Source organism: Dendrobates tinctorius, unplaced genomic scaffold, assembly GCF_039654945.1.
Source record: "Dendrobates tinctorius isolate UK_male_01 unplaced genomic scaffold, ASM3965494v1 ptg000003l, whole genome shotgun sequence".
Taxonomy (NCBI): Eukaryota; Metazoa; Chordata; class Amphibia; order Anura; family Dendrobatidae; genus Dendrobates; species Dendrobates tinctorius.
Window position 1 is genome coordinate 30,401,438 of NW_027361671.1, and position 25,119 is coordinate 30,426,556.

The following is a 25,119-nucleotide window of genomic DNA, read 5'->3' on the forward strand; positions in this document are numbered from 1 at the left end:
AACTGCCTCACATAATAATGTCACCATTGTGCCCTATACATAGCAGAATGTCTCTTTTGTGCCCTCACAGTAGCTCCCACACTGCATATAGACCCCCATACTGTATGATGGCCCCCAAAGTAGCCTTTAAACTGTACTGTTTAATGGCCTTAACATTAGCTCCCATGCTGTACAATGACCCCCGCATTAGCTCATCCGCTGTATAATAACCCCCGAATTAGCTCTAACATTGTATAATGGCCCCTGCTGTAGCTCCCACGCATTTGATTCTGGTCTCTGTCTGTCCCTGTCTTTGGGCTACAAATTGCACAGCCCTGATTAAGAACTAAATAGAAGAAAATAGAAACAGATGGTGGGTGTGTATAGAGGCCAGCGTATGGGAATAACTCCCTTAGGTCCGTGATACTGTTGTGGAGAAGTTTAAAGCTGGATTTGGATACAAAATGATTTCCAAAACTATAAACATTCCAAGGAGCACTGTGCAAGCGATCATATTGAAATGTAAGGAGTATCATACCACTGCAAATCTACCAAGACCTGGCCATCCCTCTAAACTTTCATCTCAAACAAGGAGAAGACTGATCAGAGATGCAGCCAAGAGGCCCATGATCACTCTGGATGAACTGCAGAGATCTACAGCTGAGGTGGGACAGTCTGTTCATAGGACAACAATCAGTCGTACACTGCACAAATCTGGCCTGGCAAGAAGAAAGCCATTTCTCAAAGATATCCATAAAAAGTGTTGTTTAAACTTTAAAGTTTGCAACAAGCCACCTGGTAGACACACCAAACATGTGGAAGAAGGTGCTCTGGTCAAATGAAACCAAAATCGAATTTTTTGGCAACAATGCCAAACGGTATGTTTGGCATAAAGGCAACACAGCTCATCACCCTGAACACACCATCCCACTGTCAAACATGGTGGTGGCAGCATCATGGTTTGGGCCTGCTTTTCTTCAGCAGGGACCGGGAAGGTGGTTAAATTGATGGGAAGATGGATGGAGCCAAATACAAGACCATTCTTGAAGAAAACCTGTTGGAGTCTGCAAAAGACCTGAGACTGGGACAGAGATTTGTCTTCCAACAAGACAATGATCCCAAACATAAAGCAAAATCTACAATGGAATGGTTCACAAATAAATGTATCCAGGTGTTAGAATGGCCAAGTCAAAGTCCAGACCTGAATCCAGTCGAGAATCTGTGGAAAGAGCTGAAAACTGCTGTTCACAAGTGATCTCCAACAAACCTCACTGAGCTCGAGCTGTTTGCCAAGGAAGAATGGGCAAGAATTTCAGTCTCTCGATGTACAAAACTGATAGAGACATACCCCAAGTGACTTGCAGCTGTAATCGCAGCAAAAGGTGGGGCAACAAAGTATTAAGTTAAAGGGGGCGAATAATATTGCACGCCCCACTTTTTAGTTTTTGAATTTCCACAAAAATTTAAAATAACCAATAAACTTCGTTCAACTTCACAATTGTGTCCCACTTGTTGATTCTTCACCAAAAATTTACATTTGGTATCTTTGTTTGAAGCATGATTTGTGGGAAAAGGTGGAAAAGTTCCAGGGGGCCAAATACCTTTGCAAGGCACTGTGTGTGTGTGTGTGTATATATATATATATATATATATATATATATATATATATTATACTGTATGAAGAGGGTAAGTCACATATTCTTGTGTGTGCTGCCCTGCAGCCGGGGTGACTTCTATCAGGGCAGTGCATGATACTGACCACTCATGTCAGTCGCTCTGAGTCACAAGGGGATTTAGGGCAGCTGATTTGCACTGACAAAAACACGCTCTGATCTGTTTAAAAGTTCAAGTAGCCGCCACAAATCTACTGTGCCTCAGATTCAAGACCGCAAACCCAAAAAATAATCCATCCAGGACTTGTAAGGAGATGAGCAGCGTCCTGCCCCCTTCTCACTGCACAGACACCTCAGGGCCCCTGATGCACACAGCAGCTTGAGTTCTCACAGCACCATCTTGTCTTGCTCCTCTACAGCAGGAAGAAGAAGCTGGTGCTGCGTGGTGGTCTCCTGCAGACACACAGGGTGCAATGTGGGCGTGTCTGCAGTTTGCTGGAGGCAGCTTAAAAGTATAGTGCTGGCATCTAGATTCCCTGGGGGGTTGTATGCTCCTGTCTATACAACAGACAGCGGTAGTGCAGGGAGATCATGTCTCCCTGCACTACAGTGGAGCTAAACTACATCGGCGGACATAGATAACAGTGGCAAGAGCTCTGGGTGGGCCCTCTCAGAGCAAGGGGCTCGGGGTGACCGCATCCTCTGCCCCCCTCGTAGCTGTGCTACCTACTGCATCTACATTCACTGCAACATTTGCTTTATAGGGAATAGTGCGAAGACCGCCCCGCAGCACTGTACACCCGCAGCACTGTACATGCACACACAGCACTATACACCCGCAGCACCGTACACGCATACACAAAGCCACACACAGCACTATACACCCGCAGCACCGTACACGCACACACAACGCCACACACAGCACTATACACCCGCAGCACCGTACACGCACACACAACGCCACACAGCACTATACACCCGCAGCACCGTACACACAACACTATATGCACACAACCCCACACGCAGCACTATACACAACGCCATACACAAGACATTGTGGGCTTTTTCTCTATGGCAGAAACTTTACATCATTATTACTGTGGGTACAACTTTGGAATGGAGGGTCACAGAAGAAAAGAAACTGCCCCAGAATCTGCGGAAATTGGAGGAAGTGCTCAGTTTAAATGTTAAAAATCCAGTGAAGGTTCCCTGTAAAGAGATCCCGACATAAAGCGCAGCCAGGCAACTTATACTCTGAAACACGCCGACATTTCAGAGAAAATATACTTTACAGATCCAGCCAGAGATCAGACTAGTCTGGCTCTTCCCAGCACCTCTGCATGTGATTGCCAGGTCACTCCATTGTGTGTACAGAGAAAGACCTGTCAATCACCTGCAGTGGTGCCGGGACGAGCCGGTCAAGGACGGTGCTGAGCATTTATTTCTGGCTATGGTCCCTGGATGAATCTTCAGAGCCAGAGAATAATATACCTTGCTGCGATTGATGCTCCCTGCAGTTTGGGCTGCATGAATTTGCTGCCAGGTTCCCATTAGAGGGGTTATTTAACCCTGCAGAAATTTTTGGCAAGTGCTGCCATTTGCTCAATCCTAGCGGTGTGTAATGAACACCCTGTTTGGATTCAGCTTCTCTTGCCGGTTACAGTGGTTGTCGTGTTACAGCAAGTATTCAGTTTGACGCTCAGTGGCCGAGACTCTAGTTTGCATACTTTGTGGTCACATGATGACCACTGGAACAGGCCATAGGCTCTAGCTCAGTGAGATTGTGTGGAGACGTCTGTGAACAGCAATTTTCAAATCTGGCCACAGATTCTAAATGGGATTTAGGTTCAGACTGTGACTGACATTCACATACATGAATATGCTTTGCTCTAAACCATTCCATTATAGCTCTGGCAGTGTGTTTAGGGTTGTTGTCTTATTGGAAGGTGAACCTATGCCTCAGTCTCAAGTCTTTTTCAGGTTTTCCTCCAGGATTGCCCTGTAATTAGCTCCATCCATCTTCCCATCAACTCTGACCAGCTTCCTTGTGCTTGCTGAAGAAAAGCATCCACACAGCACGTTGCTGCCACCACCATGTTTGACAATGAGGTGGTGTTTTCAGGGTGATGTGCAGTGTTAGTTTTCTCCCATACATAGCGTTTTTCATTTAGCCCAAAAAGTTCTATTCAGCCTCATCTGAACAGAGCACCACCTTCCACATGTTAGCAGTGTCCCCTACATGGCTTTTTTGCTGACCTCAAATAGGACTTCTTGTGACTTGCTTACAAAAATTACAAAAGCACGTCATAATTTTCAAATTAATATTTTTAAAATAATTAGAAAACCCAGTATCATTTCCCTTACACTTCACAAATACTTGCTACTTTATGTTGGTATATCTTATAAAATTCACCAAAAGAAAAGTACATTTAAGTTTGTGGGTTAAAAAAAGTGAAAACGTTCATGGGATATGAATACTCTTTCAAGGCACTTTTATGTTCTAAGGTTACATTCACATCACGTTTGCTCCCTTTTACAAGATGACCATGTAATAAACACAAGGCACCACTGAATGGTATGTACAATAAAAATATTCTTTATTTGAAAATAATTAAAAGCATATACAGTATAAACAAGGTGCTGAATGAATGAATGGGGACACACTCGCTATAGACTCACCACAAACCAATCTTGTCTAACGGCAATACAATAAATTTCACAATGTGATAACAATCACAGAGGACCACAATGCCCTATCATGAATAAATAATGAGCCTAAAAAAGAGGCATACATATAAAAAGGACTGTGCATCCACTTCTCACAACTTAAATGCTGGCCTGTGCCAATACTATACTGTGAATGGATTTCAAAAGTTGTATGAATGTATATACCAGCGGTAGAACGGTGGTGAACCCTGGATGTCCCTCTGCCTCAACGCATGTTTTGCACAGCTTCTTCGGGAGCCGAGCGCACCAAAATGCAACACGGTGCGTTTGGCGCAGGTCGGCGCACCGTCAAAAGGACGCATGCGCCAGCAAACGCATACCTGCGCACGGCCTGCATACCCAATGCTAAAGATAGGGTACGCAGGTCGCATGCAGCGTCATGTGCCCATAGGCGGCGCTAACAGGAGGAGGCGGAGCTTAGCGGCGGCCGTGCGCAGACCGACGCAGGTCAGTGAAATGCTAGTGTGAAACTAGCCTAACCAGCCCAACTACAGCCTTGCTGAAGTATCCCCAGATCATCACCGATCCTCCACCAAATTTCACAGTGGGTCCAAGACACTGTGGCTTGTACGCCTCTCCAGGTCTCCGTCTAACCATTAGACGACCAGGTGTTCGGCAAAGCTGAAAATTAGACTCATCAGAGAAGATTACCTTATACAGTCCTCTATGGTCCAATCCTTATGGTCTTTGGCAAACTTCAGCCTGGCTCTCCTTTGGTTCTCATTGATGAAAGGCTTTTTCTAGCTTTACATGACTTGAGCCCTGCCTCTAGGTGCCTGTTGCGAACTGTTCTTGCACTTCACCCTAGCTGCCATTTGCCATTCCTTTTGTAGGTCACTTGATATACTGCGGTTGCTGAGTGACATTCGAATAAGATGACGGTCATCCTGGTCAGTGGAGAGTCGTTTTCACCCTGTGCTTGTCTGTACCTTTGTTGTCCCCAATTCTGCTGCTTGACCTTGTTGTAATGGACTGCCGTCCTAGAAATTTTAAGGATGGAGGCAACATGAGGCTCACTGTATCCCTGCTAGTAAAGCCAGAATTGAACTCTTCTTTTCCTCACTCAAGACTTTTCTTTTCAACTCCTTTGGCATGGTTAAAATTTATTTTTTCAATCCTATTACTTTTGGGATATTACTAGCACTTGTTTTGCCATCCAACTTGTCCTGTTGCAAGAGGATTGTGAACACCACAGCAGGGTTTTTATTACATTAAGTAGAATGAGGTGTCCTCTAGTTGGAATTCAACTGACACTGGAATGGAATGGCTGTCAGACATGTAGAGAAGCTGATTTTTATAAAACTGTGCAGTGGTATCTTAATTTTTGTCAAAGCTGCATATATACATCATGATCTGTATTAAAAACAAAATGAGAAATCTTTAAATTTTCACACTGGCCGCTGGGTTTGTTTTAAACTCCTTCCTGTCCTTCCAGGTAGAGTTTTCAGCAGAATCCTTATCATCAGAGGCAGGAATACAGTGACGGGTAACTCCTCTATACACAGCTGACAGCACATGATCTATCATTCACAATAGTCGATGTCACTGACTCTGCTCCCCATCCCTTCACAATAACATTTGCACACGCTCATTAGATGCTTCTATACAAGAACAAGGTCAGTCTCTGTTTATTGCTGTTAATGTGAAAGTGTTACCAAAACAAGAGGAAATTCGTCTAAAAGAACCCCATAGTGGTCAGTGTGAAAACTGCAAGATTTCTGATTTTTATTTTTAATACACATTGTGATATGTAAAAGAAGAGTTGGCAAAAATACACAATTAATACAAAAACTTGATTTAAACAAGGTCATGTTCTAATGATGGCTTTAAATATGAAGTGACCATTTTTGGGGGGTTCATTTATTTTTTAATATGCTTGAAAAAGGGTAACGAGACATATAAACCTTCCAGAAGTCAGTGCAGAGCTGTGTGTGGCCCCATGAGCTGCTCTTGAGTTGTGTGTGTCGGCGCTTTTCTTTATTAGGCCATGTACACCAGTCCTGGCAGTAATGTTGGCTTCTGGGGAAACATGTCTCTGCCAGATATATGCCAATAAAGAAACAAACTTTGGGTGCATATCTAGGAGGTTTGTATCTATGTACTTAGTTCTATGTTCAGAAACTTTGCATATCGTATCCCTTCAATCGTATTTTGCAGTTTATAAGATGCATCGGATTATAAGATGCACTCCAAATTTTGGGGAGAAAAATAGGAAAAAAACTTTATTAAAATGGTGGTGCTTCTTATAATCCATGCGTCTTATTATTTACCGGGGGTGGCGGCTGTGGTGGAGTGGGGGGGGGGAAACACACCACCCCCCTTGGCCATTTTCCCTGAGTCAACCGCAATATAAACCATGGAAGTGTGGAGGCGCTAGGCTTTTACAAAATGTTGGCAAAGCCCCCACACTACTGAAACCCGCATCATCGCACCTCCTCCCAGCCTGAGGCCCAAAGCATCGCCCCACTCTTGCCTCCGCCAGCAGCGTCCCTGGGACCCTGCTCCACTGCAGCCGGTAAGGTATGTTCGAATTATAAGATACTGTCCCAAATTTGGGGGGAAAAAGTGCGTCTTATAATCCAAAAAATATGGTACTTTTCTTTCTGTACAAATCCACCAGAGAAAAACCCTGCATGCCTCTATGAAAACATCACTTTTGTGAGACATCTTATTTGTATAAGATGGATTAAAACTGCACTTCTTTATTTATTTTTTTTGGACGGACTTATTTATTTTTGTTGCGGTTTTCAAATTAATGGGATGAATATTGATATAGTTTTACAGTATGGGTAGCTACAAACATGGCAATTCCAAATATGTGTCTTTTTTGGGGGGGCACTTGTGTTTTTTTTTCTTGGCGCAATCTAATATGCTTTAGTCTATGGCAGACCCCTACAATATCTATAGCACCACATCAGCGCACTGTGATTGGGGGCCGTAGGTGCAAAGCTTTCCCTAAACTTCTTACATGCTGTGATCACGGTTGACTTTAGCATGTAAGGTGTTAATAGAGCCGCTCCGGACCCCCTGTACTGAGCTCCCCTACTGCTCTTGTGTCACTGCTTGCAACAGGAGGTGAACATCAGGGAGTCTAGGGCTTATGATCCCAGGGAAAAAAGGAATGTGTTTTCATGTCCTTGTGGAAGGCGGCACGAGAAAAGGCTGGTGAGTAATGGGAAAGTGTTCAAATTTTTTTTCCCAGTGTTTCAATATTTTTAAGACCATGTAATAGAAGAAACTGCTCCGACATATTAGACTATTTTCTGCAGAATTCTGACATAAAATTTTTTGTAATGTTGTGAGTTTTGGCGTTTTTATGCCAGCACTAGCCAGCTCTGCTGATGTTTTACAAAGTTGGCGATGCTCCCAATTATAAAGCTGGGGGTTGCTGGCACCCCTTGGGTCTCTCTTAGCATTAGATCCATCACAGCTTTATAACTTTTATTAAAGAAAAAAGTAAACCTAAGCCACAAGTCCAAACACAGATCCTCAGCTCTAGCTTCGGAGGATTTTGACAACTTTTCATTTCATCCTGGATCTCATCATTGAGGATGGTATTAGAAAGATACATGTACCTGAGATAAGCATTTTCATTTTTTAATAAAAGAACTATTGCAAACTATAAAATTTCTTTTTTTATTTCCAGAATTATTGACCTTCAGACATCTGCTGCTAGAAACATGTCGTTCATGAATTCCTCGGAACGTCTCCAGGTATCTTTAGTTGTGTGTTTGCTTTTTATTTTACTGGTATGTACAATTATTTGATACACACTAGATACCCTGGTAGGGCTCTTTCACACATCCTGAAATTTCAAGTACTGGAAAAAACAGTAATATTTATGTCCATGTGTTTAGTATGTGTGGCAACCGTGTGCTGCATTATTATCATATGTACCGGCGCCTGAGATTCAGCGGTGCTGTTCCCCAGGGTCGGGTGCTGAAGACAGCTCACTTCACTGTCTCCTGCTCGCTGCTGCGATCAGTGCTAGCAGGGGAAAATGTTGAGAGTTGTATTCAAAACAGCAAGAGCAGGCGGCGTCTGATGGGAATAATCATCAGCCACCGCCTGCGCTATAAAAAAATAACAATAAAAAAAATTATGTGGGATTCCCTTGTATTTTTAATAACCAGACAGGCAAAACGGACAGCTGCGTTCAGCAACCCCCAGCTGTCAGCATTAGCAAGGCTAGTTATCAAGAATAGAGGTGTCCCCATGCCATATTTTTTAGTTATTTTAATAAATAATACAAAAAAAAAATGCTGTGGGGTCAACACCATTTTTAACAACCAGCCAAGCTAAAGCAGACAGCTGGGGGCTGATATTCTCAGGCTGGTAAGCGGTCATGGATATTGCACCCCCCCAGCCTAAAAATAGCCCACAGCTTTGCCCGGCTCTTCCCACTTACAATGCGTCCAAAGCGTTGCTACTTCTGGATTGTGGGCACATAGCGAAAGGGGTTTTCCCACAAACAAAGTACATTTTAATGAATAGAAATTAGACTAAAATAAACACAGTCATAAATTGGGCATACTGGAATAATATAATATGTTATGTAAGAGCAGTAAAAATCATATGGCCTAATTTAAATAATAATAGTAATAACAAAGTATAATGTATGATGCCAACAAAAATGCCCCCCAAACACCGTATGATACCACAGTGAATTGTTCCACACTACCCTCCACATGCACGGTATGATGACACTACTCTACCCTTCAGCAAAGTATAATGCCCCAACTGTGAGCTCTACACAGTATAAAGGCACTCACATAGTACTCCATACAGAATGATGGGCCTGAAATAGTCCTCCATACAGAATAATGGGCCCACATAGTGCTCCATACAGAATAATGGGCCCATATAGTGCTCCATACAGAATAATGGGCCCATATAGTGCTCCATACAGAATAATGGGTCCCACATAGTGCTCCATACAGAATAATGGGTCCCACATAGTGCTCCATACAAAATAATGGGTCCCACATAGTGCTCCATGCAGAATAATGGGTCCCACATAGTGCTCCATGCAGAATAATGGGCCCACATAGTGGTCCATGCAGAATAATGGGCCCACATAGTGGTCCATGCAGAATAATGGGCCCACATAGTCGTCCATGCAGAATAATGGGCCCACATAGTGGTCCATGCAGAATAATGGGCCCACATAGTGCTCCATGCAGAATAATGGGCCCACATAGTGCTCCATGCAGAATAATAGGCCCCACATTAAAATAAATAATTACCTCTCCTCATTCCCCCGCTGCTCTAACGAGTGATCTGCACTGCTCTGCACAGCAGGCACAAAATAGGAACATCGCGAAGCTCAGACGTCAGACTCTTGAGAAAGAAGGCAGACGGAGCGTCAGCTCACAGCTCCTTTTTCCATCATTCTTTTAATTTGTATCGGCCACCAGGATCCCGATACTGTTGAAAGTGCGGGTGAAGGGGTGCCTGTGTCGGTGTCGCACGTCAAATATAATCACCTTTCAGGCCAGAGTTTGCTTTAACCCCTCAAGGAGTATTTCCATTTTCCCTTTGTTGCTCCTTTTCTTCCTAGAGCCATAAGTTTTTTATTTTCCGTCAATATGGCCGTATGAGGGCTTGTTTTTTGCATGGCCAGTTGTACTTTGGAACTACTTCATTGGTTTTGCCATATAGTGTACTGGAAAACTGGAAAAAAATTCAAAGTGCGGTGAAATTACTAATTGTTTTGTTTTTTTAGCATGTTCAATAAATGTTATAACTGACCTGCCATTATTATTCTCCAGGTCATTATGAGTTCGTAGACACTAAATATGTCTAGGTTCATTTAAGTTGTAATTTTGCAAGAAAAGTAGCATCTCTATTTTTCATGATCTTGGGTTGGCGAGAGCTTATTTTTTGTGTGCCGAGCTGATGTTTTTATTGATACCATTATGGTGTAGATACGACCTTTTCATTGCCTGTTATTGCATTTTAATGCAATGTTGCGGCGACCAAAAAAACGTAATTCTGGCGTTGTGATTTTTTTTCACGTTACGCTTTTTACCGATCAAATTAATTCTTTTTATAGATTGACAATTCGGGCTATTCTGAACTCGGTGGTACCACGTGTACATTTTATTTTAATTTTTTTGTTTTATTTTGAATGGGGGTTGATTTTGAAAGTTTATATTTTTGTAATAATGTAGAGGGATCACCATTATTCTCATTTGCACAAAAACTGCGTGGGGACCTCTCTATTCTTAATAACCAACCTTGCTGAAGATGACAGCTGAGGGTTGCAGCTTCCAGCTGTGAGTTTTGCCTGGCTGGCTATAGAAAATACAGGGCAACCCACGCCATTTTTTTCATTTATTTATTTATAGCGCAGGTGGCCTGCTGTCTCTTTTATCACTTAACTGTAACTCTCATCATTCTCCCCTGCTCGCGCCGATCGCCAAGTTCAGCATCAGGGAACAGCATTTACTGTAACGCTTCTTCCCCGGCGCCGATGTGTGTCGCATGAATGACATCCATGTGTGTTTTGTGTTTTCACATGTGTGTAGGACGTTTTGTGGCCCATGGTGAAATTAAAACACTGACATGTCAGCCTGTTTTGCCCACAGACATTCATTCCGTGGAAACACACTGACATGTGCACAGTCCAATTCACTTGAATAGGCAAATAGGGCTCCGTTCCTCCCAGGCCTCTCCGTATGTCTAAGTAGTACTGTACAGCCACATATGGGGTATTGCCACGTTCAGTAAAAATTATGGGACAAATTTTGTTGCCATTTTTACCCACTTCTTGTGTGAAAATGTAAAATCTTTGGTGAAACCAAAATTGTTGTGGTAAAAATGTAGTTATTTTGTCATCACTGCCCAATGGTATAAAATTCTGACACACCCATGTCAATAGCAACACTGCACCCCTAGATGAATTCATGGAGAGGCGTAGTTTGTAAAATGGGGTCACTTATGGGGGGGTTCTGCTGTTCTGGCACCTCATGGGCTCTCACAGTGGGTCATGGCACCTGCAAACCATAACAGTAAAATCTGGCGCTCCTTGCCTTCTGAGCTTTGCACTGTGCCTGAAAAATATTTCCCGATTACATGTAGGGTATTGGTGCACACAGGAAAAAATGGACCTCGGTTTGTTGTAAAAAAATTTCCTATTAGCCCTTAGAAAAAAGCTTGGGGCTAAAACAACATTTTAGTGGTAAAAATGTAATTTATTCTTACTTCACTAGGGGTATAAAATTCTGTGAGGCAAATGTGGTGTCAATATGATCACTGCACCCCTAGATAAATTCATTAGGGAGTGTAGTTTGTAAAATGAGTTCACATATAGGGGGTTTCTGTTGTTATGGCACCTCAGGGGCTCTGGCAATGTGACATGGCACTCTCAAACCATTCCAGCAAAATCTGAACACCAATTTGGCACCTCTTCCCTTCTGAGCTTTCCACTGTGCCCCAAAAGTAGTAGTCCCTTACATATGGAGTATGGGCGTACTCAGGAGAAATTGCACAACAACTTTTGGGTTCCAATTTCTCCTGTTACCCTAGGTAACATAAAAAATTGGGGGCGAAAAGATTATTTTTGTGTAAAAAATATTATTTTTTATTTTCACGGCTCTACATTATAAACTTCTGTGAAGCACTTGGGGGTTCAAAGTGCTCACCACACAACTAGATAAGTTCCTTGGGGGGTCTAGTTTCCAAAATGGTGTCACTTGTGGGGGGTTTCCACTGGTCAGGCACATCAGGGGCTCTCCAAATGTGACATGGCGTCCGATCTCAATTCCAGCCAATTTTGCGTTGAAAAAGTCAAACGGCGCTCCTTCCCTTCCGAGCTCTGCCATGCACCCGAACAGTGGTTTACCCCTACACATGGGGTATCAACATACTCAGGACAAATTGCACAACAACTTTTGGGTCCAATGTCTCCTGTTACCCTTGGGAAAATAAACAAAATTGGATCTGAAGTAAATTTTTTGTGAAAAAAAGTTAAACGTTCATTTTTTATTAAAACATTCCAAAAATTCCTGTGAAGCACCTGAAGGGTTAAAAAAAATTCTTCAATGTGGTTTTGAGCACCTTGAGGGGTGCAGTTTTAAGCATGGTGTCACTTTTGTGTATTTTCTATCATATAGACCCCTCAAAGTGACTTCAAATGTGATGTGGACCCTAAAAAAATTTACCATAAAAGTAATTTATGTGAAATATCTCTGTGATTTAAAGGCATGAAAATTCAAAGTTGGAATATTGCAAAATTTTTGCCAAATTTCGTTTTTTCTCACACCTAAACGCAAGTCATATCAAATAAATTTTACCACTAACATGAAGTACAATATGTCACAAGAAAATAATGTCAGAATCACCGGGATCCATGGAGTCATTCCAGAGTTATTACCTCATAAAGGGACAGTGGTCTGAATTGTAAAAATTGGCCAGGTCATTAACATTCAACCCACCCTTGGGGGTAAAGGGGTTAAATGGAGTCTGATAGCACAGAATGACTGTTCAAACCAAGCACTACTGCTTGGGGCATCATGGTGGGGCTGACCATTTATGTACACCTTCCCACCATCATGTTTTCCTTCTATCTCTGCCCTTCTCTGGCTGTATGAAGTAAGAGCTGTCAATCAAAGATTGGGGTGGGAGTGGAGATAGAGGAAGACAAGCAGGTTGGGAGGTGCTCTTATATGTTTGTCCCCACCATGATGCACCGAGTGCCTGTGGTTGGTTTGAACAGTCATTCTGTGCTGACAGGCTCCCTTTAATATGAGATTTCCATATTCCATTTAATTTATACGGTTCCTAAAAACTCTTTCACTAAATGACATTCAGCTAAACTTGGATAGCAATTATGTTATTTCAGCTAACAAATTCCTGGAAAATGTAAGAAAAATAGTGAAATGATAAAATCTCCTTCACTTTCCACTGCTCATTTCCCAGCATCATGTTGTCGGCACAGTGCTTGCACAGCCGTAGGTGCTATGAAGCATTTAATAGCAGCAGGTTGGGTGTCTGTGTGGCAGCGAGGGACGGTGTCTGCACCTCTCAGACATCTTGTAGTTAAGCCTTTACTATGAAAGAACTCCTTGCTGTTACAGATTTTTCTTTTTTGGTTTAGTTCCATGTTTTCATTCCCGCTGGTTTTCTAGACTTGGCCAGACCGCCGCGTCACCCAGAGAATGTGATAATCCAGCGCTTGTTTCCAGGACAGGACTGCAATACAAGGATTAAACATTTGTAGCGTATTTTGTATTTTATTTTTCATTTTACATTTAATCTTTTTCCCAAAAGTTCTCTCTTGTATAAGTGAGATTTGATGTTACGGAGGCTGTGCTCACATCTGCCCTATTTATTGGCATTGTTTTGCTCCAGGACACTATAGATCCATCACATGACGGATATCCACGCCATCACGGCAGCCATCATTTTACCTGTACTATTCATACTGGTAAATATGCCAAAATCTACAACGGAGACTGCGCCATTCTTCATGGTGTGCACGTGTGGAATATTTGTTATGAGATAATAAAGCCATGTTTTGTGTTTGGTTTGGTATGGGGCAGTAACGGGCATCTTTCTAGTTGCCTTAGGGCAGGAGTCCCCAACCTATGTCTTGTGAACCACTTGTGGCTCGCCATCTGCCAGCTTGGTACAGGTCTAACAAACAACTATGTAGAACAGGTCTCCAGATGGTGACACTTGTGAGTAGCCCCGCACAGAAGAGCAGATCTGCATGCACATATATACTGGCCTGGGGGGTTGGGGGTACATGAAGTGTGGTAAGCTGTAGATAGGCTTATTCTTCCAGTCTTAGGAGGTGGCAGGTCCTGATGAAAGAATACCCATGGGGGTAAGGTGAGAGCCCCTTTGGGGGGTGGTAAGGTGGGAACCCCTGGGGATAAGTTGGGAATCCTTGGGAGTTGGTATACTGCCTCAGTGTGATTTCTATGTGAAAGCTTTCGCTGTCATTATATTGGTAATGGGAGCTCTGGGTGTCACTAGTAATGGGGGGTGTAGAGAGAGGGCAGGAGCTGGTGGTCACTGCTATGGGGTCTGAATGTGGCTCTTGATAATCTCGCTTAGCTGAATGTGGCTCTCAATGTAAGAAAAGGTTGGGGACCACTGTCTTGGCCTCATTTAGATATGTTTTTTTCCCACAGATACAACACGTACCCATTATAACCTACTAGATGGTGGCCCGATTCTAACGCATCGGGTATTCTAGAATATGGCCAGTGGGGGGTTATACTCCCCCGTTCTCGTCTCCACGCTCCTGGCATCTTCCAGTCCCAGTAATGCTTGGCGCGAAGATCCGGAGATGACGTCACTCTCACGAGAGCGCGACATCATCAGTGGTCTTTCGCGCAAAGCATTACTGGGACCGGAAGATGCCAGGCACGTGGTGAGAGGAGGGAAAGAGTCCGGGGGACGTCGGAAGGTGAGTATATCACTATTTTTTATTTCAATTCTATTTTTTACAGGTTTATGGTACCCAGGGCCTGGAGGACAGTCTCCTCTCCTCCGGACCCTGGGTATCATCCGCACATTGAATGCTTTGCCAGTCATCTCCTGGCTGTGTCGCCGCTGACCTCCGACGGGAGATCAGCGGCTAGCGCCGTGGATCTCCTGATGGTAGTGGTGGCGTGCAACGTTTGAATGCCACGCCAATTCGTGGCCAGACTGCGCCTGTCGCTGATTGGTCGCGGCCAGCCTGGCGCGACCAATCAGCGACACGGGATTTCCGTTACAGACAGACAGAATTAGACGATTATATAGTAGATAGTTCTTTTCACTTGTCTGTGATTTTTACGTGTCAGTGCAAAACAGGTTTTTTCCAGCAAAATGGATGAAAATTGCCAGTACAAGTCCATGGGTCCGTGAAATAGATGTACATCGCATTGATGGCATCAGTATTCCGTCCGTGTGCTGTCCGTATTTAACATTAGGAGAAGCTTTGTAATTTATTTATTTCTTTATCCATCTGTAAAAAAAAGCACACTGACACAATTGAGAAAAACAGACACATGGATGCAAATCACTGGTACCATTTTTTTCACATACGTGTTTAAATACTGATGTGTGAATGAGGCCTTAGGGCAATGTGTTCTTATTGATTGAATTTGCCTCTTTCTTCCCTGAGTTATTTGTAGATAGCTTTTTGATGCCTAATTGGGATGAATATTTTGTTTTTTGTTTCCGCATTTTATGATTTTGCAGTTTTTTTTTAATGTAATAACCCAAACTTAACATTTTTCATTCTTTGTCGCATACAGATCTGATCTAATTAGCTGTTGACACTATGACCCTGATTCATCAGAGATTTATGGATAAATCGCTTTGAAAGGTCACAGAATTTATGGGCAATGCAGAATTTTCAGGTCAGTTTTGCCCAACTCCTCCAAAATGTGGATTGAAGGGAGTAAGATTTCTGGAGAATCTATTTGCCTTGCCACAAGTCTTACACCGGATGGAGAATGGAGAAAGATTTGTGGCGTAAGGTACACCACAGTTTGTCAAGAATTAGACAATTGTGCATCGCCCCGTTCCCACTCGGGTCCACCCATTTTGGCAGAGCTGGACGAAAGTGGAATAAAACCACTTGCATTGCACAAAAATGTTTTCTCTTCAAAGTGTTTTAGGCCAAAGTGTTTTTCTGGTAAGTCAGGACCAATGTCTTCACTGGGTAGAAACATCAGACGACTGACTAATAAAGGTTGCAGAAATTATAGAAGTTGTCACCAAGGCCGACATTTTAGGTTTTGGGCTTTTCATGGAGTAATGGTTCTTTAAATGAAGTTTTCCTTCAAAATATTTCAGTCTACTGTCTGATCCCAGAAGGTAGAAGCCTGAGACCCCATTGTAGTCTGTAAGTGCGCTGGCTGTATCTCACATAGGCTTAAATGGAGAAAGGTAATCGACGACCAGGCAGCCCCATTACTGGGATCTTTTGGGGGTCCCAGTGGTCACAGCTCCACCGAACAGATAGTTCTGGCTTCCCTAATCAATGTTCAATACACAATATTATAACAATTCAATGATTTGCTGAATGCGTGTCATCGGGGACATTATATCACAAAGACTCTTGGCTCCGAATGACCTGATGTCTATAGAATACATAGGGATGCTACTGAGTAGTACACAGGGACAGGTACAATTATTCATTTTTAAAGGCCCCAAAGGTTTTTCTTTTAGTTACTATTTTGTAAACAAAGCTACAAGTTAATATTTAGAAATAAACCTTCTTTTTCTACGTTATATTCATTAAGTTTTTTTTTTTTTAAAGTAATTCTACATAATCTCTTTTTTTTTTTTCAAAAAAATATTTAAAGCATACATTTTGCAGTTCTCATGTTGGCCACTAGATGTCAGCAAGTTTCCACTTAAGACTTGTAAAGCAGGACCATGTCCTTTGCATCTTGCTGTGATGATTGTCAGAGCCACCTCGAGGACTAATGATAGAATTGCCCTTGCTTTGCTTACTTATACAGTGCCGTCATATTCCATAGCACTTTACAGATAATGTCATACACATTACAAGTTATATACACACATACAGGCACACACGTAAGAGTCACCTGTGCGGTCATTTCTCATCAGGGATAGTAGGTTCCTGGACAGAGGTGTTTGTGTAGAAGCTAAAGACAGTACAAAAGATGTCGCTTTATTCAGCTTCTAAAAGGGAACCTGACAGACCCCACAACTGCCCCATGGGTTTATTCTTTTGTGAATATTCTGCCTATCAAGCCTTTGTACAGTATAATTGATTTATTTGTATGGCAAAAAAAAAGCATGTCAAAAATCTGTTTCCAAAATGCTAATTAGTCTCCGTCTCGTCAAGGGGGCATCGGTTTCCCCAGAATAGTCATCCTACTAATCATGTTACCTTGCCCCCTTGTCACCGCCAGCTCTCACACATGCCCGCGACTTTCATCATTTCATGTCCGTGCGCAGTGAAGCCGGGTGGACGTCACTCTGGGGCAACCAATGCCCCCTGGACTAGTCTGATAGTGAAGACAGGCTTTCCACATTCTGTTTTGCCATACAATGCAGTCACTTATACTGTACAAAGGGCTTGTCAGGCAGGGGGTTAACATAACAAACACATGGTAGCGGTTTTGTGGCATGGGGGACCTGTCGGGTTCCCTTTAAATGGTTGCAGGTGTAAGAATAGTTACAACCTATCCGTACTCAGGGCGCTACCTCACTTATTACATAAAATTGTAAAAAGCAAATGCTTAAAAATGGCTAAAATAGCTGAATTGTTTCAAGGGGAATACATGAAGGTCTTATTTTGAAGTGCTGTCTTTTTACAGAGGTTGAAAAAAGACCTAAATCTATTGAAGTTCAACAATGCTTGCTCAGTTAGGCCTGTTTCACACTTCCGTTTTTGACCATCAGTCAAAATCCGCCGTTTTTTTAAAAAAAAACGGATCCGCCATTTTTTTTTGGCGGATCCCTTTTTTTCCCCAAATTGAGATGCAATAGCGGCAGATCTTGACGGATAGCCATCCGTTGGATCCGTTTATTTGCGGATCCGCCAAATTTTTTGCGTCCGCCGACATGCCCGAACGGACCATGCAACGTTTTTTTCCTGCAGGATCCGCATTTTAGAGTGCGCATGCCCGGAGGAGGGAAATTAACCAGAAATTTAACCCTGAAATAATTTCTGGCAGACGGAAAAAATTCTCTCCCTCTCCCTCTCCCTCTCCCTCTCTCTCTCCCTCTCTCTCTCTCCCTCTCCCTCCCTCGGCTATGGTTCCTTTAAAATTCTTCATTCATCAGATCCGTCAAACAAACGGTCCGGTGGCATCCGTTCACATCAGTTTAGCAACGGATCCGCTTTCCGCCATTTTGGCGGATTTTGACTGACACAAAAAACTGAAGTGTGAAACAGGCCTTATATATAACCTGTCATGAGATTATTTGTTAACCACTATAGCATTTGCTGTAAGAAAGGCATCCAGTCCTTTTTTATTTTAAATGCCAATAAATTCTCTGCCATCGCTGCCTCCTGCGGTCGGCATTCCACAGGCTGACTGCTCTAACTGTAAAGAACTCTTTCTTAACATATGTCAGAATAGCTCCTAGTTCTTTGTAAGGGCTTTGAAAAAAAGAAAAATCATGTGCCAGTTCTTCGTATTGGCCACATTTCTTGAATCCTAGTTAACATCTTAGGCCTCTTTCACACTTCAGTTTTTTGCATCAGTTCAAATCCGCCAAAAAGTCATACAAGCGGATCCGTTGTTAACGGATTTAAAGGAAATGCTGGCCGGGAAGAGGAGAGAGAGAGAGAGAGATATATTGATTGATTGATTGTCTGTCCGGCACCCAGAAAGAATTTCGGGTTAAATGAGTGTCTGGAGGATCCGCAAAAAACGTTACAAGCTCCGTTTTCAAATCTTTGAGGATGGTGACGGACAGCAATTTTTGGTGGATCCTCAAAAAAAACCGATGCAACGGACAGCAATCCGTCACAATACGCCATTAATGCAAGTCAATGGGGAAAAAAACGGATCCTCAAAAAAAATTTGAGGATCCGTTTTTTTCAAAACCTGGCGGATTGTGACTGATTGTAAAAAACGGAAGTGTGAAAGAGGCCTTAGGGCAAAAATTGCTTTTACTGAAGTCCTTAGGACATTGGCACTGGACAAGTTCATTCAAGTCCCTTGTGAGCGCTAACCCTCTAACTTTGGATCCAGTTGGATGAACAGGTAGGTGGGCTGCGCTGCTGGAGTGAATTTAGTTCTTCAGAAATGAGAATAAGATGAGAATAAGTTTTTTTTTCACAACACTTTTCAGCACCATACCATCGTCTTTATCAAGTAAAAAAAAAAATCTATGTGTTCATCCAACTAGACCCAATATATCCTGGAGGATTTATCCAGCAGTTGCGCAGCAGCAGAAGCTGTTTTTCTTCATGCTGACACAGGAGCAGTGACTGCCACATCTACACCAGGTGTGTGTAACCAGCACTTACCCACTCTCCCGCCCTAGGGTATCACCCTATTGTATGCTCTGCCACTTCTGTTCTAATGTGCAGGAAATGATACCATAGCTTTTTACTGTTGCTATTTTGAAGTGCCGTATATATGACTTTTTGATCACATTTCTTGTTTCTCTTTCTTTTTAAGAAAGAGACGAGGTGAGTAAAAAGGGTCAGATTTGGGCATTTGTTGTTGCCAAATGAAGATATGCACTTACAGTCACGTCTGCATTTACAATTCACTCATTTGCTGCCATTCTTTGGCTTTAACTTTATTGATTATTAGATGCCTCTCAGATTTGGGAATAAAAGTTGATAAATATGTATGGCTTTGAAAATGAGATGAGCAAAAACATTGTGGTATGCGACATACTTATTAAAAACGTATTTAAGCATGAAGCATCCATTGACCTACACCTGCCTTAATTTAAATTTTATAGGGCTCGATTCATTTAGGCTAGGTTCACATCTGCAGTTGAGTACACAGCGTATCGTCCGCAAAGGCATGCATGCAGTTGCGGACGATTGGCAAGTGCTATTTTCATGGCAAATTTTTGAATGTACACAAGCCACGCCCAATGGGCGTGCCTTATGTAAATTCTTGTGTATGCAAACACAAAGCGTACGCATGTGCTTGCGTACGAATGCGTTCCCATAGACTGTAATGCGTTGTTTAGACGCATTCCTTCCGCAAACGTCCGCATGCGTTTGGAGGCGGCAATTTGACGTCTCCAAAATTGCAACGTGTTGCGCTAGCCACGCCCCGCCGCACAACCCGAAATGACGCACGTGTAAGCAAACGCGGTCTAACGCATACAAACGCATGTACCTGCGTCCATAACGTTAAAGATAGGAAAAACATTAAGGCGTTGTGCACATCAGTCTTAATGATGGGCGTGCTGGAGTAAGATGTGTCAGATTCGTTAAGAGGTGCTCGCCAGAGGTGAATTAAAGGCATCTTACACCTGGCATGCATGTCTGTAAGTCTTTTCCAGGAATGTTATGCCTGTCAGGGACTGGCATTATATTTTTGGTGTAATGAACACCACAACTTTTCAGGAATTTGCTGAGGGAGATGGGCTTTTTCCCGTCCCAGCTCTGCCCACTTTGATGGAGTTGGCAGAAATTGCTGTTAAAACGCCAAAACTGGCAAAAACCCCTTCATGAATTGCACCCTTAGTGAATGAAATATGTCCAGCTACGTCTGTATACATTTAAAGAAAAAAAAAATAGTAACCGTTTTTTTTCCTAACTACTTTTTGCCAAGTTAGACAAGCACAGACACTTGGATTTTGGTGCCAATTCTGTCGAAGGATTGTCTAGGGGAGTAAACCGTTTTTTCCCCACCAAATTCATTAAACGCATTTACGTTGGACATATAGAAACATACTGCTTTACGTTCCAAAACGTTCCTATTGACAATAAAGTAGAAAAATATTTATTTATATCTGCCAAACACTTGGTCAATTACACTTTTCTTTATGTCCAAAAATCTGCAATATGACATAATGACATAACATTTTTACTATAAACAAACGTTTTGCCAATATTAGTCTATGGGAACGCCTCCATGTATGTCTCAATAAAATCTTTTGCAACTCAGGCGTTTACTGTACGTCCAAGGTAAGACCTAGTGGGGTTGAGCAAAAATAATCTGAAGGATCCTGGTCCAGCGACAAAGTTGGTAGTCAATGGTTGCAGGATCAGAGCCCTGTGAACATCCTACAACCTGTGCCATTACAGACTGTGAACATCCTAGTACCCGGCGTTTAGGGCTTCTTTTCTGACTAATAGGCCGTACAACGTCTATAACACACAGGTCGTCAAGCCTCCAGAAGAGACGCTGGAGGTAGTATGAAGTTAGCAGAGCTTTTGTTTGACATGTTCGGACTACTGACATGGCCGCCGGACCAAAGAAGTATGAAAATCCTAGTACCCGGCATTCAGGGCATCTCTTTTGGCTAATAGGTCGCACAACTTCTTTAACACAGGTCACTGTGCCTGCAGAAGAGACGCTGGAGGTAATAGGAAGTTAGCAGAGCTCTGATCCAGCATGCGTAGACTATTGACTTGGCCGCCCGACCAGAACCATGTGAACATCCTAGTATCTGCAGCATTACCAGTGTCTCTTTTGATTAGTAGGCAGCACAATGTTCTTAACACACAGGTCATCGTTGCTTAACTTTAGAACCTAGCTTTTACGTAGTTAGAGATAAAACACTGACAATCCTGGAGGACTTTTCCTCTGTGGTACAGCAACAAAAAATTAATCTGAACTTAGACTAATGTGTAACATCTTGCGCTAAATAACAAGCCAATAATTGTTTTTCACTCAGACTTGGATATATGTATACTCGTCTTCCTCCTAGCCTGTTAAATATAATTGAAACAAGTTTGATCACTGTCTTACTCTTGTTATCTGCACCTCAAAAACATTTCTAGAATTTGACCCTTTCTTACTTTTCTACAAAAACTCTTACTGTTTCTCTTATTCATTCTCATCTGAACTATTGTAACTCTCTATTAATTGGTCTCCCTCTTACCAAACTCTCCACTCTCAAATCTGTCTTGAATGCTGCAGCCAGGATCATATTCCTCACCAACCATTACACCAATGCCCAATGCTGCTACCTTGTGCCAGTCATTGCACTGGTTACCCTTCCACTCCAGAATTCAATATAAACTTATTACTCTCACCCACAAAGCACTCCATGGTTTTCTCCTCCCTTGTCTGTCTACCACCCTACCCGTGCCCTCCGTTCTGCTAATGACCTGAGGTTAACATCCTCAATAATCAAAACCTCCCACTCTCGTCTCCAAGACTTTTCACGTGCTGTGCCAGTTTTTTGGAATGCACTACCCAGGATAATTTGATTAATCCCCAAAACCCACAGATTTAAGCGTGCCCTAAAAACGTATTTATTCAGACTGGCCTACCGCCTCAACACGTTTAACTAACCCTGTGTTGCCCATTCAAAATTGTCATCACAACCAGGTTCCTCGCTGTTACGCCGGTGACGGCGAGTACCAAGAGTGGACCCTCTGGACCGTGATTCCGAATCTCCCTCGAGTGAGTGCATCAGGCTTGCCCAACCCCTATAAAGGGATCGTTAGGGACAAGCTCAGGGACCTCAAGAACCACGGATGCCAGGACCGGGGGTCGGCTCAGGGAACAAAAACGTAAAATACAGAAAGAAGACTAGAAAGGCAGGAGCGGAGAGGGCCAGGGCTGGCGGGTACTATGGAGGGAAACCTGATGGAGAGGGAAAAAGAGCAGAGAGATGAGAAGGTGAAACCTGTTGTGAGCTCATTTTCTCGTTCACCTTTGATGTCCGATGAACTCCCTCTGCTGGTGAAAGGAGGTGGTGAAACTGATTTGGATGGGAGAAACCAGGGGAAGAGTCTTGAGGAGATCATTTGCATATTCCCAGTGCCTTCTGGGATAAGTGAAGAGTCTCCGCGAGCTCAACGATCACTGGGTTTTGGCCGTTGCAGCTGAAAAGAGGAAATCGGAAAACCAGGGGAAGAGTCTTGAGGAGATCATTTGCATATTCCCAGTGCCTTCTGGGATAAGTGAAGAGTCTCCGCGAGCTCAACGATCACTGGGTTTTGGCCGTTGCAGCTGAAAAGAGGAAATCGGAAAACCAGGGGAAGAGTCTTGAGGAGATCATTTGCATATTCCCAGTGCCTTCTGGGATAAGTGAAGAGTCTCCGCGAGCTCAACGATCACTGGGTTTTGGCCGTTGCAGCTGAAAAGAGGAAATCGGAAAACCAGGGGAAGAGTCTTGAGGAGATCATTTGCATATTCCCAGTGCCTTCTGGGATAAGTGAAGAGTCTCCGCGAGCTCAACGATCACTGGGTTTTGGCCGTTGCAGCTGAAAAGAGGAAATCGGAAAACCAGGGGAAGAGTCTTGAGGAGATCATTTGCATATTCCCAGTGCCTTCTGGGATAAGTGAAGAGTCTCCGCGAGCTCAACGATCACTGGGTTTTGGCCGTTGCAGCTGAAAAGAGGAAATCGGAAAACCAGGGGAAGAGTCTTGAGGAGATCATTTGCATATTCCCAGTGCCTTCTGGGATAAGTGAAGAGTCTCCGCGAGCTCAACGATCACTGGGTTTTGGCCGTTGCAGCTGAAAAGAGGAAATCGGAAAACCAGGGGAAGAGTCTTGAGGAGATCATTTGCATATTCCCAGTGCCTTCTGGGATAAGTGAAGAGTCTCCGCGAGCTCAACGATCACTGGGTTTTGGCCGTTGCAGCTGAAAAGAGGAAATCGGAAAACCAGGGGAAGAGTCTTGAGGAGATCATTTGCATATTCCCAGTGCCTTCTGGGATAAGTGAAGAGTCTCCGCGAGCTCAACGATCACTGGGTTTTGGCCGTTGCAGCTGAAAAGAGGAAATCGGAAAACCAGGGGAAGAGTCTTGAGGAGATCATTTGCATATTCCCAGTGCCTTCTGGGATAAGTGAAGAGTCTCCGCGAGCTCAACGATCACTGGGTTTTGGCCGTTGCAGCTGAAAAGAGGAAATCGGAAAACCAGGGGAAGAGTCTTGAGGAGATCATTTGCATATTCCCAGTGCCTTCTGGGATAAGTGAAGAGTCTCCGCGAGCTCAACGATCACTGGGTTTTGGCCGTTGCAGCTGAAAAGAGGAAATCGGAAAACCAGGGGAAGAGTCTTGAGGAGATCATTTGCATATTCCCAGTGCCTTCTGGGATAAGTGAAGAGTCTCCGCGAGCTCAACGATCACTGGGTTTTGGCCGTTGCAGCTGAAAAGAGGAAATCGGAAAACCAGGGGAAGAGTCTTGAGGAGATCATTTGCATATTCCCAGTGCCTTCTGGGATAAGTGAAGAGTCTCCGCGAGCTCAACGATCACTGGGTTTTGGCCGTTGCAGCTGAAAAGAGGAAATCGGAAAAACCGCGCGCCGATAAAATTTGGCTCATCTTTCATCGTTTTTAAGAAATCTCAAGATGGAAGAGGCCAGGAGCCATTTGGTGAGCTGCATTTCTTGCTACATGTTCACAGATTTACCAGTGGAAAAGCCAAACTTCACATGCCACAAATGCAAGCTTGTGTCCCTGTTGGAGGAAAAGTTGCAAAATCTCGAAGAGAGGTTAGCTACGTTGAAGATCATTAAGGAAGGTGAAGAGTTCTTGGACAGAGCAGAATTATCTCTTCATGTTACAGAAAGAGAAGAAATTCGAAGTGCACCTGAAGAAACAGAGGAATGGAGACATGTGACCCAGAGAAGCAGGAGGATCAGGAGGCAGTCAGCACCCATACTGCTCAGGAACCAGTACCAGGCTCTCACGCAGGAAAACGATGAAGAAATACATCAGGATAAGACTTTGCCAACAAACAGCAACCTTGTACGCCCTCAGAGTCCTCCTGGATGGAGAAAGAAAAATGTTGTGAAGAAGAAACGGAGAGTGGTGGTCATGGGGGATTCCCTGCTGAGAGGAACAGAGGCCGCTATCTGCAGACCGGATATAACTTCAAGAGAAATGTGCTGTCTTCCAGGTGCAAAAATTAAAGATGTGTCTGACAGGATATCAGGACTCTTCAGACCTACAGATGACTACCCATTCCTGCTACTACATGTGGGGACAAATGACACCGCAAGAAACGACCTGGAAACCATCTGCAGAGACTTTGAAGACTTAGGCAAGAAAGTGAAAGAACTGGGAGCGCAGGTGGTCTTCTCTTCCATCCTCCCAGTGGATGGCCATGGAACAAGGAGGTGGAATAAGATTCTTCAGGTGAACAACTGGCTACGTCGATGGTGCCGTCAGCAACGATTTGGATTTCTGGATCACGGAGTGAACTACTTATACGAT

The 25,119-nt window shown here is 43.4% G+C and overlaps 1 protein-coding gene across 1 annotated transcript in view; it reads left to right on the top strand.

The window, feature by feature from the left end:
* The window catches only part of LOC141048316 (uncharacterized), a 198,499-nt gene that overhangs the window by 2,642 nt on the left and 170,738 nt on the right, over window positions 1–25,119 (top strand). Inside the window, exon 2 of the mRNA XM_073543818.1 lies at window positions 7,966–8,032. Within this exon, the coding sequence (XP_073399919.1) occupies window positions 8,000–8,032 (33 nt within the window). The 5' untranslated portion in view covers window positions 7,966–7,999. The remainder of the gene's footprint in view (window positions 1–7,965; window positions 8,033–25,119) is intronic.